At 34.5% G+C, this 19385-nt stretch overlaps 1 protein-coding gene across 1 annotated transcript in view; it reads left to right on the top strand.

Annotated features, from left to right (window-relative positions):
- ATAD5 (ATPase family AAA domain containing 5) overlaps positions 1 to 19385 on the top strand; it is a 53250-nt gene that overhangs the window by 1145 nt on the left and 32720 nt on the right. The window contains exons 2-7 of the mRNA XM_036914229.2: positions 1744 to 3650; positions 4292 to 4403; positions 6975 to 7139; positions 8645 to 8771; positions 9310 to 9391; positions 16126 to 16310. Of these exons, the coding sequence (XP_036770124.2) occupies positions 1744 to 3650; positions 4292 to 4403; positions 6975 to 7139; positions 8645 to 8771; positions 9310 to 9391; positions 16126 to 16310 (2578 nt within the window). The remainder of the gene's footprint in view (positions 1 to 1743; positions 3651 to 4291; positions 4404 to 6974; positions 7140 to 8644; positions 8772 to 9309; positions 9392 to 16125; positions 16311 to 19385) is intronic.

Here is a 19385-nt window from a genome sequence, read left to right as displayed (position 1 = left end):
AAAGTAGGTAGTTACTAAATTTTTATACCTTCTCCTCTCAAGCTAGCAACTGAAGTATGCACACTGGTGTCCCTGCAGTGAGCTAAGATGTATGTGCATATTTAACTGGGATTCTTACTTTTTAGAATTGAGAACTTTTTGTCTAATTGCTATTAGTTGTTATGCTTATATTTGTTTGCTGAATCAAGACAGTTGCTCTCAGCTTGTCTCAGGTATTTGAATTACACAAGCTCTTGCTTTTTGTATGGTCAGTTTTAATAAATCGTTTTTGTTAAAGTTTCTGCTTTTGGTGCTCTGCTTAGAGAAGCTATTTCATAGTAATGAGACTGTTTGGTATTTGTAAGGGTAAAGGCTTTTTATGCACAGTATTTTATTTAATATCAACCCAATGATGAGGTATTTTTATCTGTATTCTACAGATGAGAGGTTAACAATTAATTTAAAATAGATTAAACTAGGTCAGAAAAGCAAATTAGAGAGTTGAAAGTAATTTACTTAAGGTCCCACCTTGTAGATTCAGAGCCAGCACTTGAACTTAAATCTGCCTGACTCCAGAGAATTGTGATATAGTACTTCCACCATCTCAGGGTAATAATAGTACATACTAACAACTCATTAGCATTTTCTTCTAATACATTTACCATTTCATTTTAACATACAAATAATATGTAATTTATTTTGCCTCATATTTATCCACATGGTTAGAAATTTGTCCCACTACCATTTGTTAACTACTTCTTTGCCCACTAACTTGAATGCTACTGCTATCGTATACCAAATTCTTAATTACATACCTCTGTCCTTTCTCTTGTATACCTCTGTCTTTTTCTTGTTTTTTAATCTGTTCCATTAAATTGCCTGCATATTCCTGAATCACTACTATGCTTTTAATTATGATAGCTTTATAATTTGTTTTAATTTTCTAGAATTATAATTGCTCTATTCATTACTTATCTTTTTAAAAGTCCCCTTGTTATTTTGGCAAGTTTGTTCTAACAAATGAACTGAGGGAAGTAAAATCAGAAAAAACTAATGGAGCGTTTTGTAACAAGCTTTTTCTATTATGTAAGTTACTAATTTAGGACCAACAAAAATACAACTTTTTAGCTATAGTCACCTTGATATTATGAAGATAATAAATAATGTAGGAGGCAGGTAGTAATTGTTTTTATAGCAAATTAAAACTGGAAAGTTTTGTTTTATTTGTGGTAAGTGTCCTTCACCATAATTTTTACTTGATTAGTAAATTTTGGAATCCTAGGCTTATTTGCTATGTACCTTTTTCCTAGAAATAATTAAAATAATTTATTTTTAACTGATAAAGTAAAAAGGGAATGGAATTAATATTTTTCAAGTCCCTACCATGCCATCAGACTTCACATAATTTTATGTAATGTGTTCATTATAAATTTTGTGGGGTGGGTGGTACCATTCAAAGGTTATAGAGTAAACAGAGGCCAATAGAAATTAACACATTTTCAAGTTAAGTATAGCAGCCTTGAGACTTTTTATTGAAGGATATAGATAGTAGAGTGCACAAATTATAGGTGTATAATTTGATGTTACATTGAGACTTGAATATAGTTTAAAGCTCTTATTCTTTCTAATATATCATGCTTGTCACCCAAAGAGCCTTCCTTTTTTTTATCCAATTATGTAAGATATTAGATCCATCTTTAAAATGTTTGCTTTGTATTATTTTGCTTGAAATAAGTGCTTTTTTTCCCTTCTTTTAATTGATAGACATGCAAAAAACGAAGGAAAGATGATGACAGATCTTCCTGCAAAACAATTACAAAATATTTATCACCAATAGGGAAGACTAGAGACAGAGTTTTCTCTCCGCCAAAATCCAGTAATATTCTGCATTATTTTAGAAAGACTTCACCCACAAATGAGAAGATGCAGTCAGCAAAAGAATGCAAGTTCAAGTCAACTGAGCCATTGCCTGCTGACAGTGGCAAAATCTGTAAAACACCTTTGGAAATGTTTTCAAATACTGAGTTTAAGAAGAGAGGAACAAGAGTTAATTTATCTCATCAACTAAGTAATATTAAAACTGAAAACCAATCTCCAATTCAAATTAATAGTGATGATAGCAAAGAAGAATCTAGTTTAAGTAATGATTTTGTGGAAAGTAATAATTCCATTTTACTGTACAAGAAGCATGTAGAAGTACTTGCGGAAAGTATTCAAGATATCAAAAAACAGTCTAGCACTGTGACCTTCAAAAAAAGTTCTAAGAAAGTAAATCCTAAACAAGGGACCACAAAAAATGACTGTAGAAAATTGAGGAAAAGGAAGCACAGAGATACAATAGATCTATCTGAAAGTTTACCCTTGGCAAAGGAACTAAATATCCTTAAAGATGGTAAAGATAGTAAACAGATAATGTCTCCCCTAACTAATGAAATAGAGAGTACTCCAAATGATGACTCTAGAGCTAATATAACTAAAACAAACCAGTTCAATGATAGTACAATAACTGTCTCATATGAGGAATTTTTGAAAAGTCACAAGGAAAATAAAATGGAACAGATACCAGACTGCACAATGTCAATTTGTATGCCTTCTGAACCTATTCAAGATACAGTCAACAGTGGTTGTATAAGTGACACAGAAACCTGTGGAATTTCCCAACAGGTACACTTTAAGACAGTTACTGTTCTTGCACAAGTTCACCCTATCCCCCCAAAAAAGACAGGGAAAATACCCTCAATTTTCTTAAAACAAAAGCAGTTAGAAATGGAAAATAGTTTATCTGATCCTGAGAATGAACAGACAATTCAGAAAAGAAAATCTAATGTTGTTATACAGGAGGAAGAATTAGAATTAGCAGTTTTGGAAGCTGGAAGTTCTGAATCTGTGAAGCCAAAATGCACTCTAGAGGAAAGACAACAGTTCATGAAAGCATTCAGACAGCCAGCATCAGAGGCACTGAAAAATGTAGTAAAAAAGTCTTCTAATAAGCAGAAAGAGCTCAGTGAAAAATCTTTAAATGAGGAAGGAAGAGACAATTCTAAAACTATGGAAAATCCCAATATCCAAATGGTTTCAAATAATGGCAGTTCACAGTCACACACTGATAAAAGAAGTTTTCCTAAGGAGAGAAGTGAAAAGCTAAAGAAAAAGGATAAGAAAATGTTAGATAGTGGTGCTACTACAGGTGAGAATAAAAAAGGAAATGCTCAAAAGAAAGAAATGACTTCTTCCTTTATAGATAAACAAAATCAAAATAGGCTTAGAATGAGTTTAAGACAAAAGAAAACAGAAGTTTCCAAAAATAACATATTTAACAGTGAAAGCTTTGTTTGTGAAGAGATAACAAATGATAACCCTCTAAAGATTTCCTCTCCATATAACAAATCTTCAAGAAAAATCAGCATACCAGTTAAAGACAAGATTATACACTCTAAAGCTGAAACTGAAGACAGCTTGGTAAATGTTTCTACACCCAAATCAACCAAAAGATCTGTAAGAAACAGCAGCATGCTTACTACAGTAATCATTAGAGGTACTGATTCTGAAGATGCACAAGATGATAGTCCAGTGAAGGCTTCCACTCCAAAAGCAGCCAGTTTATCAGAAAAACACAGCTTATATACAGCAGAATTAATAACAATACCCTCTGATTCAGAAAGCCCTATTAGGTAAAGTTCTTTTATTGTTCTGAAGTTCTTAGCATTCTGTGTCTATTACTAGCTTAGCAGGAAAATACTTCAAGTGTTGGAAAGTATTTCTAGAACGCAGCTAATTTGTAAGCAAAAAACAGGATTTAAAAAATACTGCTTTATTTCCCACATTTAATTTAAAGTTAGGCATGATTTCAGAAGAATTCTAGATGTATTTTAGATGAGTTCTAAACTCTTATTCATCACAGTTGCTAATTCCTGGGAAAATATCCTTCAACTATGAATTCTGTGCTTTTAACAAACATAAGATTAAAGAATTACGGAACTTTATTTACTGGGTAAACTGAGCCATATACTATGAAGTATATACTTGCATGCTTGTTCTAGCTAATACAAAAGTGGTGTTAGGAGCTAATTTTTCGTAAAGCTTATGATTTCCAAAAGAAAATAGTTTATATTTTCTAAGCGTTTAACACTGAGTTTGGCTTATTTTTGATTCAGTAGTTTAGAGGGTGGGGAGCATTTTTATTTTTTTTTGTTTTTGTTTTCTGTCCATCCAAAAAATTGGAGCTCTAGTTGGTTATTTTCTGTATTTGATTGAAATTCTTTATAATCACATTAGAGTCATGAAATTGTTTCTGAATATCTTTTCTTTTCAGAATGAAATTCACCAAAATTAGTACTCCCAAAAAATCTAAGAAAAAATCTAAGAAAAGATCTGGGAAATCTGAAGGATCTGGTAGAGATTCTACTTCCCAGACTAAAAAAAAGGTAATCGAAATATTAGGGAGTCCTATAAGTGGTATTCTATTTCTTAAATCAAAACTAGCATTAGAAGCAATACATTATAAAAAGAAGATTCATATGTTTTATAGATTGGTGGTGTTAACTATAATCTTATTATTTTTTACTATTATGTCATTCCTCTAGTTAGTTTATTAAGAGAGCAACATACCTTACTGTGAGGTGAAAGCAGCTGATAAAGACAATATCATCTACTGAGAAAAAGTTTTCTTAGAGGCCCACTCCAATCATTTTCTTTAAGGTTGCTTATAGGTCCTGGCTGCGTTTTTGATTTATTTCTATAGATTCAAGGCTAAAAGGCCAGAATCTATCAATGCTGGTGTCATAGACATTTTGGGCTGGATAATTCTGTGTTGCAAGGGACTGTTGTGCGTTTTAGGGTACTTAGCACCTGGCTTCACCTGTAACATGCCAGTAATGTTCCAGTTTCCTTAGGATAATCAAAAATGTCTCCAGATGTTGCCAAATAGTCCTTGGAGGGAAAAAATGACCCCCAGATGAAAACCACTACCCTAAAAGGAGAGGTGTAGGATACATAAGAATAGTTTGTTGTTTTTGCAAAACTGCTTTTCTCGTCTGTGAAAGAACTGGATTCTGTACAGTGTAAGTAGGTACGGTTATGTGTTATTTTGAAAAAGCCATGAGGGTTATTCTGATAGACTCCTTGGGTGAAAACCACTGCTACAAAAAGTTGGTATCTCTTGTTTTTATTTAACAGCCGTCAATTTTTTGCCTGCTTATTACATTCCAGGTACTATACTTAGTACTTATATCATTAATCTCATAAAGTAAATGTTTGACTCTGTTGTAAAGGACAGCTGGGCCAAAACTGGTGAGAACATTTTTAAGAGTGGTTGAAGTGATGTACAGTGGAATATAAGCTGAGTTGGGGGAAATAAAGGCTAATAAATAGGAAGCTATCAGGACCTTTATAGTCAACAATAAACAAGCAAGAGCTGTGAGGGCAGGGGGCCAGGTCAGAAAGCAGGGTGTTGAAAATGACTATATTTTTGAGGTGATAGGGTTATGGTTTATTTTAATCATATTTTTCCGTTTTCCTAAAATAAGAACTTTTAAAAACTTTTATCAGAAAAATAACTATTAGAAAAAAGCATATTTCAAATAATAGCAGAATTATTTGCCAAAATGTATATGGTAATTTTTTTCACACATTCACCAAAACATCTCTTGTCTCTAACAGTTTGTTTCAGTAATTAAGTTAATTTAGGTGGTTTATTTTTAATACTAATGTAACCATAAGTTTCATCAGCCTGCCAAAAATTTTGCTAGCAGAAGAACCTATCACTACTACTGTTGAAGCAAACCCTTAACATTCCTAACCTTCTTACATGTATTTTGAATTCTCATGCCTGTTCTCTTTTAATGGTTTTTAAAGGTTTTAAAAAGCAGCAAACATTTGTTTAAAAAACAAATGTGTAAAATTAAAAGTGAAAACTTTTTTCATCTTCTCAGTCCTACTTTCTAGGGGTAACTCACTTTTAAGAGTTAAGTGTTTATCCTTTCAAATACTTTCCTTTCCTTAAATAGATACATGTCATTTTAAAAAGGGATCATATAATGTCAACTGCAGCTTGCTTGCTGTTTGTTTTTAATCCAAACAAAAACCTGTAGAACTCCAAATATGGAAAGCACATTTTCTGGAAAATAACATTTAAATGCACAAGATCATTTACATGTCACAGGCAGAGCCAGGCCTGAAGGCCAGACTTTATTCTTATCTAGGGCACTTTTCAACCCCTCTCCAAAGGAGTTAGCCTAAAGGGAACTAAAATCAAAGAAGCTGCACAAAGATAGTGGGGAAATAACCACCGATTCTAATATGTATAGCATACATCTTGTGTTTTTCACGAATGTAATTATATTTATCTGAATAAATTTCAAGTAAGAAATAAAGGCAAACCAAGTACAACTAGACATTTTAATTTTCTTGGTAAGATTTGAATAACCATTTATTTGTCTATATTCATTGTGATTATGTTTCTCTATTATATATGTATGTATATATATACATATTTTAATGGACTTTATTTTTTAGAGCAGTTTAGGTGCATAACAAAATTTAATGGAAGGTGCAGAGATTTCCCATATGCCCCCTGCACCTACACATGCATAGCCTCCCTCACTATCAATACCGGATAGCACATTTTTTACTGTTAATGAATCTACCAGGTAGCACATTTTTTACTGTTGATGAATCTACATTGACACATCGTTATCATCCAGAGTCCATAGTTTACATTAGGGCTCATTCTTGGTGTTGTATATTCTGTGGGTTCAGACAAACGTATAATGACATGTGTCTACCATTATAAATACATCATAAAAGAGTAGTTTCATACCTCACATACCCATAAAAGAGTAGTATACTCTGCCTATTCACCCCCTTCCCCTTTGACTCCTGGCAACTGCTGATCTTTTAACTATCTCCAAAGTTTTGCCTTTCTGTTTTTGCTTTTCTGTTATTAAATATAAAATGTTTGCCACTGGCCTCAACTAATATTTCAAATTTTTATTTAGGCAAGCAGTGCTTCAAAAACTATATCAAAAGCAAAACAATTGATTGAAAAAGCAAAAGCTTTACACATTAGTAAGTCAAAAACTATTGAAGAAATAGTGACACCCTTAAGGCGTTCATCTAGACATCAGATGCTTCCTGAAAGGAAGAACTTGTCAGACACAGAAGTAAGTATTACATTATTGGTGTAAATTCTGCCCTATTCTGTTTGGAGTGGGAGAAGGAAACCATTATAAAATTAAAAAGTAGAATTGTAAGATAGTCTTGAGGTGATAGAATATAATTTTCAGTTTTGTTTTAAAAGCCTTTGGCTCACAGAATACAGTCTGAATACTTTTCAAGTCATTCGAGATCCTTCATAGTCTCAACTAACTCTTCCCTTTCCTCAAAACAGCCCCTTCCTCGTGTACAAGACTGCTCTAGTCACACTAAATTATTCATTTCTCCCCAAATGGTGCAATTTTTGCTTTTCTCAGTTGGTAGTCTCAGCTTGAAATGTACATTTCAGGTACTCTCTTCTACTTGAGGAATTCCTGCTCAAACTTTTAAGACCTTGCCAAACACTACCACCCCTTTTTTTGTGTGTAAAACAACTTTATTATAGAGAGATAATTCACATACCATACAATTCACCATTTAAAGCATACAGTTCAGTGGCTTTTAGTAGATTCCCGAGTTGTGCATCCATCACCACAATCAATTTAGAACATTTTATTACCACAAAAGGAACCCCAATTCCCCTTAGCTGTCACCTCCCCTCTCCCTTACTCCAGTCCCAGCCAACCACTAATCAGTTTCTCTATGTATAGATTTGCCTATTCTGGGCATTTCATATAAATAGTATCATACAATATGTGGTCCTTTGTTTCTGGCTTCTTAGCATAATGTTTTAAAGGTTCATCCATGTTGTAGCATCAGTATTTTCATTTCTTTTTATTGTCAGATAGTGCCCTATTGTATTGATATGTCATATTTTATTTATCCATTTATCAGTTCATGGACACTGGGTTGTTTCCACTTTTTGGCTATTATGAATAATGCTATGAACATTCTACTACCTCCTCTGGAAAGCTTTGCTGATGCTTTTAGACAAATAGTTTCCTTCCCTATATGTACTTTAACTTTTTTTGTATTTTAGTCAATATTGCTTTCACCATACTGTATTATAACTAAATTATCTACTCATGGACTAGCCTTCCCTCTGTCCACTAAATCCCAGTTTAACCTCGAATCAGCCATCTCTTCATTTTGTATTCCCAGTACCTGCTGTATTGCTGACACATAGTGGATGTTCAATAAATATATGCTGGCAACATGAAAACACATCAGACTTCATCTAATACATTTCTAGAATGTATAGTTCTAAGAGGGTATAGCCAGAATTTTTATGGCTCGGTCATATTGATTCTTTTATGTGGAATATAGTCTATTAATTGCTTCTTAAAAAAAAAAGCACATGGTCATAATAAATCTACTCTTTGATCACATGAACTTGAATGATATAAGCACTAGCTATTGCTATTCATATGTTTTATGTATCACTCAGTGTCTGATGGGGAGATGTAGGGGAGATGCTGATGTAATAATTTATCTGGCATTTAGCACTAATCTTTTTGAAAATTTAACATTAGTTGTATGACATTAAAATATTTTTTTTCTTATTCTGTCTTAGGACTCTGTAATAATAATAGATCCAAATCCTCCTTCTTTAAAGCATCCTGAGAAAAATCAGAATAAACTTCAGTGTCTGAATGATGTGCTAGGAAAAAAACTAAACAAGACTACTAAAAATGAACCTGGTAATCAGATTTGATAACAGTTATGATGAACATTAGAATGTCTAGGGGGGATTATATTGTGCTGAATGATCTTATTTTAATTTAATCTCTTACTTTATAAAATGTAAACTTTTAATTGTATTACATATTTTTATTTTAGTAAGTAAAGTTGTAATATAGTGAGTAACTGAGCATATTTTAAGTTAATGCATTTCTGTGTATATATTTAGCTTCAGTTATGTTTTCCCAAACCTGATTTATTATCAAAATCATTTGGGTAAATTTAAAAAAAATTTTAAATCTTTAGGTTCTTCCCTAGACATACTGACTAAGAATCTTCAGATGTGGGTTATGGGAATCTGTAGTTAAACAAAAGAAAGTTCCCCAGGAGATTCTGACGTTGATATCGAGAGATCACATCATTACATAGAAATTTTTTGGTTAAAAAATTAAAAAGTTAATGTTTTAAAACTTTGAAAAGATAGAGATATAATTTTGAAAGTAGAGGTAAGTGGGGATGATAAACTTTGATATTAACCTAAGTATTTATTTTTCTAAGGAAAAATGAAAGTCGCTCCTTTATTTCTTACCAGAAAGACTCAAAAAACACCTGATTCTATCTTTGGTTTTGATGAAAGCAGGTCAGTCCAATACAAATTTTTAAATGCCAAAATATCTTCTGGAATGTATCTTGTATTAATCTTTGATGCACGTGTTTATTACTTTGATGAGAGAACATGTAAATTATTGAGCTTTATCATTTGAATAAATCTATTTTAAAAGATGACTATTGACAGTGCAGCAACTACAATTTGAAGATCTTAGTCTTATGTGAACATTTTGTGGCCATCTCTAGCCAAAAAATGGGAAAATAAACAAACAAACCAAAAATATCAAAAAACTGATTCTGAAGTTAATTCAGTCAATATTTAAGTACATATACTATATCAGGCACTGTTTTGGTACTAAAAGTATCATAGGGAACAAAACAAGATACATTCCCTTCCTCATGAGGCTCACTCTAGAGGAAAGACAGTTTGTTCGTTAACTGAGCCAATAAATGATTGGCAGTTGTGCTAAGAAGGAAAGGTACAAAGTTCTGTTAAAATTTATATTAAGTAGATTTGGTCTGGTCAAGAAAAGCTTTGCTGAGGCAATGACAACTGAACTGGAGGATGAGCTGGAGTTCATCAGGGGAAGGAACAGTGTTCCAGCCACAGGGAACAGTCTGGGCAGAGTCCCTGTAGCTTGAAGGAACACAGTAAATAGAAAAGGTTTAAAGAATGCCAGTGTGATTTGAGCCTAGAGAGCAAGGGCGAGAGGAGTGCAAGATTAAGCTGGAGAGGTAGATGCCAGCCATGCAGGCCTTTGGCCATGTGAAAGAATTTTGTCATTATGCTAAGAGCAATTAGAAACAATCCAGGGTTTTATACATGAGTGTGGACATAAACATTTGGATTTTTTTTGCTGTTTTTTTTATTAAGGTATCATTGATCATAAGGTATACAATCTTATGAAGGTTTTTACAACATTCACCCATATTATCAAATCCCTCCAACACCCCATTGCAGTCACTGTCCATCAGCTTAGAAGGTGTTATAGAGTCACTACTTGTCTTCTTCATGCTATGCTGCCTTCCCCGTGAACCCCCTACATTATGTGTACTAATCATAATGCTCCTTAATCCCCTTCTCCCTCCCTCATCATCCACCCTCCCCAACCCCTTCCCTTTGGTAATCACTAGTCCCTTCTTGGAGTCTGAGTCTACTGCTGTTTTGTTCCTTCAATTTTGCTTTGTTGTTATACTCCACAAATGAGTGAACTCATTTAGTACTTCTCTTTCTCTGCCTGGCTTATTTCACTGAGCAGAATACCCTCTAGCTCCATCCATGTTGTTGCAAATGGTAGGATTTGTTTTCTTCTTATGGCTGAATAATATTCCATTGTGTATATGTACCACATCTTTATTCATCTACTGATGTACATTTAGGTTGCTTCTATATCTTGGCTATTGTAAATAGTGCTGAGCTAAACATAGGGGAGCATATGTCTTTTTGAATAAGGGATCTTGCTTTCTTTGGGTAAATTTCTAGGAGTGGAATTTCTATTTTTATTTTTTTGAGTAACCTCCATACTGCTTTCCACAATAGTTAAACTAACTTACATTCCCATCAACAGTGTAGGAGGGTTCCTCTTTCTGTGCATCCTCGCCAGCATTTGTTGTTCCTTGTCTTTTGGATATTGGCCATCCTGACTTGTGTGAGGTGATATCTCATTGTGGTTTTAATTTGCATTTGCCTGATAATTAATGATGTGGAGCATCTTTTCATGTGCCTGCTGGCTATCTGAATTTCTTCTTTGGAGAAGTGTCTGTTCAGATTCTCCACCCATTTTTTAATTGGATTATTTGCTTTTTGGGTGTTGAGGCATGTAAGCTCTTTATATATTTTGGATGTAACCCCTTGTCGGATATGTCGTTTACAAATATATTCTCCCATACTGTAGGATGCCTTTTTGTTCTGCTGATGGTGTCCTTTGCTATACAGAAGTTTTTAGTTTGATGCAGTCCCATTTGTTCATTTTTGCTTTTGTTACCCTTGCCCGAGGAGATGTGTTCAAGAAAAATTTGCTTGTATTTATATTCAAGAGATTTTTGCCTATGTTGTCTTTTAAGAGTTTTATGGTTTCATGACTTACATTCAGGTCTTTGATCCATTTCGAGTTTACTTTTGTGTATGGGCTTAGACAGTAATCCAGTTTCATTCTCTTATATGTAGCTGTCCAATTTTGCCAACACTAGTTGTTGAAGAGGCTGTCATTTCCCCATTGTGTATCTATGGCTCCTTTATCATATATTAGTTTGCCATATATGTGTGGGTTTATATCTGGGCTCTCTATTCTGTTCCATTGATCTGTGGATCTGTTCTTGTGCCAGTGCCAAATTGTTTTGATTACTGTGTGGATTTTGAATGTTTAATCTGACTGCTGGTTGCTGGGTTATTATATAAAGAATGGAATTGGGAGGATGGATTAGAGTAGATACAGGAGTCCAGGTGTAAGGTGGTGGAAGTGTGAGCTCAGGATTGGAGATGATGTATGAAAAAATTTGGGAGATAAATTTAAAAACGCTTGATGATTAATTAGGTCTGGGGGATGAGGGTGTGGCGAGGAAGGTTGTAAAGATGACACTTAAGTCTGTTCTATGCAAGTGGATGGAATGATGGAAGAAGACTAGGTTTAGGAACAGCATGGGTTCAGATTTTTTTTTCTGTTTCAATTTTATTAAGGTATAATTGCATATTAAATACACAAATCTTTTTAAATTGAACTATAATTGAAATATCCTATTAGTTTCAGATGTATATCATAGAGATGGATACTTCTATACATTACTAAATGGACCCCGCAATAAGTCTAGGTACCATTTGTCCTCATACAGAGTTATTACAATATTATTAACTATATTTCCTATGCTGTACATTACATCACCATGACTGACATATACCTGATAGTTTGTACCTCTTAATCCTTTTCATCTATTTCATTTGCTGTCTCCCCCTCTCATAAGGAACAGTTTGTTTACTGTGTCTTTGAGTCTGTTTCTCTTTCATTTGTTTTGTTAAATGCACAATCTTAAACATACAGATTGGATAAAGGTAACATATCAATATACAGCATCTTCCTTTTGTACCCAAAAGGTTATTCTTTTTCTGTTATCCTTACCTCACCACCGTAACAAAAGGTTACTTGTGTTCTGATTTCTATTGTCATGGATTAGTTTTGTGTTTTAGAACTTCACATAAACTTTATATATGTATTCTTTTGTGTCTAATTGCTTTTGTTTAGTACACATTTTTTTAAAAATCAACTTTATTTGGGTGTAATGTACGTACAGTCATATGCACCAATATTAAATACAGTTTGAGGTTTAGCAACTGTACACGTGTGTAATCACCACCACAATAATATAAAGAACATTTTCATTACACTCAGAAAAGTTCCTTGCAAAAGCTGGCTTTTGCAGTGAATCTCTGCCCCTACTCCCAAGCCCGTGCAACCTCTGATCTGCTTTCTGTTGATATAAATTAATTTGCCTTTCCTAGAATTGCAAAGAAATGAAATCATACAGGAGGTATACATTTGTCTCTGGCTTCTTTCAGTGAAGATAATGTATCATTAGTCTGTTCTTTTTATTGCTGAATATTATTCCTTGTATGAATATGCCACAATCTGTTTATCCATTGATGGCCATTTGGGTTGTTTCTGATATTTGACCATTATTACTAAGGGTGCTGTGAACATTCTATACACATGTGTGGACAAGTGTTCTCATTTCTCTTGAGTAAACACCTAGAAGTAAAATTGCTCTGTCATTAGGTAGGTTAATATTTAACATTATTAAAATCTGCCAAACTTTTCCCAAGTGGTTGTTTCATCTTATACTCCCACCAGCAACCCTTAATTGCTGCACATCCTTGCCAATGCTTGGCATTTTGTAACTTTTTTATTTTAGCCATTCTGATAGGTTTCTATGGATATGTCATTGTGGGTTTTTCTTTTTTAAATCGTTTAGTTTTTAAACCTTACTGAGGTACAATTTATGTACAAAGAACTATTTAAAGTTTGTAATTTGGTGAGTTTTTTCAGTTGAATATACTGTGAAACCATCTCCACTACAATAAAGATACTTCTTTATTTCTCTCACCCTCCAAAAGACTTCATGCTATTTGCAGTCCAATCCTTCTAGTCTCAGCCTTAGACACTGATCTCTTCTGCATATTAATTTGCATTTTCTTGAGTTCTATATTAGTTAAATCATATGTTATATTTTTTTAATCTGGCTTCTTTCATTCAGCATGATGATTTTGAGCTTTATCCATGTTGTTAAACATAATAGTGGTTCATTATTTTATTTTTGCCAAGTAGCATTCCATTGTATGGATATACCACTTTTTGTCTGTTCACATATTGAAGGACATTTGGTTTGTTTTCAGTTTTAAGCTATTGTGAATAAAACTGTTATGGACATTCGTGTAGACGTCTGCTGGGATTTTGGTGATGATCATGTTAAATTTATAAATTGATTTGGAATGTACCGATACCATAACAATACTGAGTCTTCTGATCCAAGAATATGGTATATATCTTTAAGTTTTTCTTACCAGTGTTTTGTGGTTTTCAATGTAGAGGTTTTGAATATGTGTCAAATTTATCTCTAAGTATTTCATGCATTTGATGATATTTTGAATGGCTCAATTTTATTTTACAGTTGTTGATGTCTAGTATATAGAAATAGAATATTTTTTAACCTATGGATCTCACAGTCTGCCAACTCACTTAATGCTATTATCTTACTTACATTTGCTTTACCCAGCAGAATTGTTTCAAGTAATAAATTTGCTATTTTGAACTATTTATATTTAGATTTCTTAGTTATTCTTCTGTTCCTAAATCTGTGTACCATGAAAGAATTTTTATAATAAGTTAGGTTGAAATAACTTTAAGAAAAGTTGCCAGAAGTACAAAGAACTTCCATATCCCCTTCAGCGCGGTCTCCCATGTCATAGACTGTTTTTATTGAAGAGTGCAGACCTTACTTGCTATAGGATGATCACCTGAGTCTGTCTGATATTTCCTTGTGAAGATACTCAGGTCACACCTTAAAACCAGGATTACCACGGAAACAGTGCTCTCTGTTCTCACTGCAACACATGAAGAATAGCTCTGACATTGACCCATCTCACCACTGGTGATGCTGACCTTAGTCAGCTGGACATGTTGGTATCTGCGAGATTTCTCCACCTTAAATTCAACCTTTTCTTTATGAAATTGATTTGTGTTTCGTGGGAAGGTATTGTAAGATAGGGCCAATATCTTATTCCTTATGAGACTTCCAATTATTAGCCTTAATGTTGATGACACCCACCAGGATTAACCACACTGTGGTCATTGTCAAATGGTGATTATCTGTTGCAGTCATTCTTTCTCTGTTTTTCAGCTGGCTGCTATAAGGAAGTGCTTTTGCTTCACCTCTCATTTATCTCTAGTTATTCATTACTCATGGATTCCTATTTTATTCACTGGGTTTTAATCCACCAAATATTTATTTTGATGATTAAATTATTCTAATTTGGCCAGTGGTGGCCCTTTAGCCTGGTTTCTGTGTCCCTTTGACACATCCACATCATTTAAGGAACATTTCTTACTTTCTGGAACCGGAAGATGTTCAGGCTCATCTTTTATTTGTCCTGCCCCACCTCTGTAATCAGCCTCTTCTCCAAGAGGCCCTGGTTCCTTTTAGTGAAGGATGGTATTTAGAAACCAGGATCTAGGTGCTTATTTTACTCATTGATCCTGACGTGTCAGTGCTTCCAGGCCTTCTCAGCAGGTAAAGCTAAAATTCATATATGTATACGCATACCCACAAACACACATCCAAAGCTAGTTCTATGTATATAATATGTATTGTATAGTATATATAAAATATATGTGTATATTTTATATTTGTACCTTGTACCCCTATCCTTAAAGTTTGCTTTCTGCTATAGTCATGTACTGATTTAGCTACAACTTACCATCTTTGCCTTCTTCCCTCCAATTAAGTTAAAAAAATGCATCTTCTCTTTTCCAAGATTAATCCCTCCAGTGTGACCTTAGATCTCATCTTTTCCCTCATTTTTCTCAAACAGGAAAGGAAAAGGGAAATAGAAGTTTTTGTAGCCTCTTTTTAATTACTAACCCACTTCTTGTTTATACAGAATATTACAATTGTCACACTATATATGGCAGGCTAGAAAGGGTACATAAACTGTGATACACCACCACCACACTCTATCCCCCATTCTTCACTCCAGCATTCCATCTTCCTCTATCCCCTTACCTTCCTCCCACTGAAGTCAAGGTTCTGATGATTAGCAGTATGAAGATAAGTCAAGTAAAATTGAGACATCTACAAGGGCCTTAATGTTCCTGCTATTATATTAGAAATAATATTATATTAGAAGTTCTTATACGAAAACTTTTTGACATACGGCACTGATTTTATTTTCCGGTTATAATACAAATGCATGTTTTTGTCTGTTTGTTTAAAAAAACAAGATGGAAAAACTTACCTACCACTCAAAAATAGCCTCTGTTAACATTTTGGTGGATGTCCTTCAGGCCATTTTTTTCTATATATACTTATTTTTATATAACTTCTTAACCCTCATAGACTCATTTTTATGATAAGCAAAAAAGAATTTGACCAGCTACCATCACAGGTGGCTGATTAAATTTTTTCAAATGAAATTAAAATGTATTTATTTTACACATAGTTTATTTCTTTGAGTGTTTATAACTTTAGCTTTCCTTTTTCACATTACTTTTCTAAAAGTCAAGGTACACCTGAAAAGTCTCAGGGTTGTGATGTGCAATTTAAAGCAAAACGTGACTTTCTAATGAGTGGTTTGCCAGATCTGTTGAAACGACAAATTGCAAAGAAAGCTGCTGCCTTAGATGTGTATAATGCAGTGAGTACCAGTTTCCAGAGAGTCGTTCATGTACAACAAAAAGATGATGGTGAGTTTATTATTCTTAAATATTTTTAAATATGAGAAGTAATATGAAATTATGCAAGTTGGTTTAAACTGAGGCTAAGGTTTAAGTTTAATTCTGATAGGGATTTTAAAGTATGGGATTCCCATTTTAAATAGTGGGGATTTAAAGTGTGTTTTATCTCTCTTCCTCAGCTTTAGACTTACTTAACTGAGGGTAGAGTGTTGGGGGGAGGAGAGCCCACAGCATCATAGCTCTAACCCCTTATGCTAGGGGAGAGCAGGCCATGTGTGGGACCTTAAGTGAGTGTTCTCCAGAGAGGCACCGTGTTATAAAAGGAAGGCAATTCACTTCACACACAAACCCTGTGTGTGAGCAGGTCACCCTAAGAATTTCTCAGGAGCTCCAACCCTGTCCTTTCCAGTTTTCTGGTGAATGGTCAAGGGAAATCTATGCTCTTTCTGACAGCTCTTCCTGTTTAGTACCTTGTCACGGTCTCCTGGAACAGGTAACAAGTAGCAGTGTTTCACTGCTCCAGTTCACCCTTTTCTCACACGCACCATGCACTGGAGGGAGCTCCTTCCACCAGCCTCTTCTTTTGTGGGATTAGCCTGATCACAATCCAGTTGTATTTGGACTCAAATGCTATAGCAACCACAATCTTATTTTACTTACATAGTTTTTAATTACTTAGCATGTGTACAGCCTGCATCTTTGTCATTGGTCCTACCTAGAGGTTTTTGGTAAGCACAAAAAGAGTTGTGTTTTTCCCAGTTGGCTTTGTGGTTTGGTTTTGTGCACTCCCCCTACTTGTTAAAGGTACCTGTGTTCTGTTCTCCTTTCTGTAATTTCTGTGCTTCTGATTTCAATACTTTCTGAGTTTTGTTCAGCCTCTCTTTTGTATGGGAAACTACCCAGCCAGTCTTTCTAATAGTATTCTATTTACCCTTTTTTCCCAGCTCTGTCACTGGTCATTCAGTTGATGAAGGCTCTGTTTTCCACTGTTCAGTTTTATATAGCATTTTCTGATAGTATGTTTGACTATAGAAATTAGTCATGCTTTTCTTTTTTTATTATTATTTATTTTTATGAAGGTATTATTGATATACACTCTTACAAAAGTTTCACATGAAAAAACAATGTGGTTACTACATTTACCCATATTATCAAGTCCCCACTCATACCCCAGTGCAATCTCTGTCCATCAGTGGTGTAGTAAGATGCCACAGATTAACTATTTGCCTTCTCTGTGCTACACTGTTTTTCCTATGATCCCCCCACACCATGTGTACTAAACATAATGCCCCTCAATCCTCTTCCCCCTCCCTCCCCACCCACCCTCCCCTTTGATAACCACTAGTTCATTCTTGGAGTCTGAGTCTGCTGCTATTTTGTACCTTCAGTTTTGCTTCATTGTTATACTCCACAAATGAGGGAAATCATTTGGCACTTGTCTTTCTCTGCCTGGCTTATTTCACTGAGCATAATATCCTCCAGCTCCATCCATGTTGTTGCAGATGGTAGGATTTGTTTCCTTCTTATGGCTGAGTAGTATTCCATTGTGTATATGTACCACCTCTTCTTTATCCATTCATCTACTGATGGACACTTAGGTTGCTTCCATTTCTTGGCTATTGTAAAAAGTGCTGCAGTAAACATAGGGGTGCATATGTCTTTTTGAATCTGAGAAATTGTATTCTTAGGGTAAATTCCAAGGAGTGGGATTCTTGGGTCAAATGGTATTTCTATTTTGAGTTTTTTGAGGAACCTCCATATTGCTTTCCACGATGGTTGAACTAGCTTACATTCCCACCAGCAGTGTAGGAGGGTTCCCCTTGCTCAGCGTCCTTGCCAGCATTTGTTGTTCTTAGTCTTTTCGATGCTGGCCATCCTTACTGGTGTGACGTGATATCTCATTGTGATTTTAATTTGCATTTCCCTGGTGATTAGTGATGTGGAGCATCTTTTCATGTGTCTGTTGGCCATCAGAATTTCTTTGAAGAACTGTCTCTTCATATCCTCTGCCCATTTGTTAATCGGGTTATTTACTTTTTGGGTGTTGAAGCATATAAGTTCTTTATATATTTTGGATGTTAACCCCTTGTCGGATATATCATTTACAAATATATTCTCCCATACTGTAGGATGCCTTTTTGTTCTGTTGATGGTGTCCTTTGCTGTTCAGGAACTTTTTGGATTGATGTAGTCCCATGAGTTCATTTTTGCTTTTGTTTCCCTTGCTCGAGGAGATGCGTTCAGGAAGAAGTTGCTCATGCTTATATTCAGGAGATTTTTGCCTATGTTGTCTTCTAAGAGTTTTATGGTTTCATGACTTACATTCAGGTCTGTGATCCATTTCGAGTGTACTTTTGTGTATAGGGTTAAACAGTAATACAGTTTCATTCTCTTGGATGTAGCTGTCCAGTTTTGCCAAAACCAGCTGTTGAAGAGGCTGTCATTTCCCCATTGTCCATGGCTCATTTGTCATATATTAATTGACTGTATATGGTTGGGTTTATATCTGGGCTCTCTAGTAAGTTCCATTGGTCTATGGGTCTGTTCTTGTGCCATTACCAAATTGTCTTGATTACTGTGGCTTTGTAGTAGAGCTTGAAGTTGGGGAGCATAATCCCCCCAGCTTTATTCTTCCTTCTCAGGATTGCTTTGGCTATTTGGGGTCTTTTGTGGTTCCATATGAATTTTAGAACGATTTTCTCTAGTTTGTTGAAGAATGCTGTTGGTATTTTGATAGAAATCACATTGAATCTGTAGATTTCTTTGGGCAGGATGGCCATTTTGACAATATTAATTCTTCCTATCCATGAGCACGAGATGTGTTTCCATCTATTGGTATCTTCTTTAATTTCTCTCATGAGTGTCTTGTAGTTTTCAGAGTATAGGTCTTTATATACTATATACTATATAAAGTTTATATACTTTATAAACCTTGGTTAGGTTTATTCCTAGGTATTTTATTCTTTTTGATGCAACTGTGAATAGAATTGTTTTCCTGATTTCTCTTTCTGCTAGTTCATTGTTAGTGTATAGGAATGCCACAGATTTCTGCTTACTAATTTTTGTGTCCTGCACCTTTGCTGA

This window comes from Manis pentadactyla, chromosome 4, assembly GCF_030020395.1.
Source record: "Manis pentadactyla isolate mManPen7 chromosome 4, mManPen7.hap1, whole genome shotgun sequence".
NCBI classification, from domain to species: Eukaryota; Metazoa; Chordata; class Mammalia; order Pholidota; family Manidae; genus Manis; species Manis pentadactyla.
The sequence above is the reverse complement of the archived record's forward strand: the minus strand, read 5'-3'. Positions and strand labels throughout refer to the sequence as shown.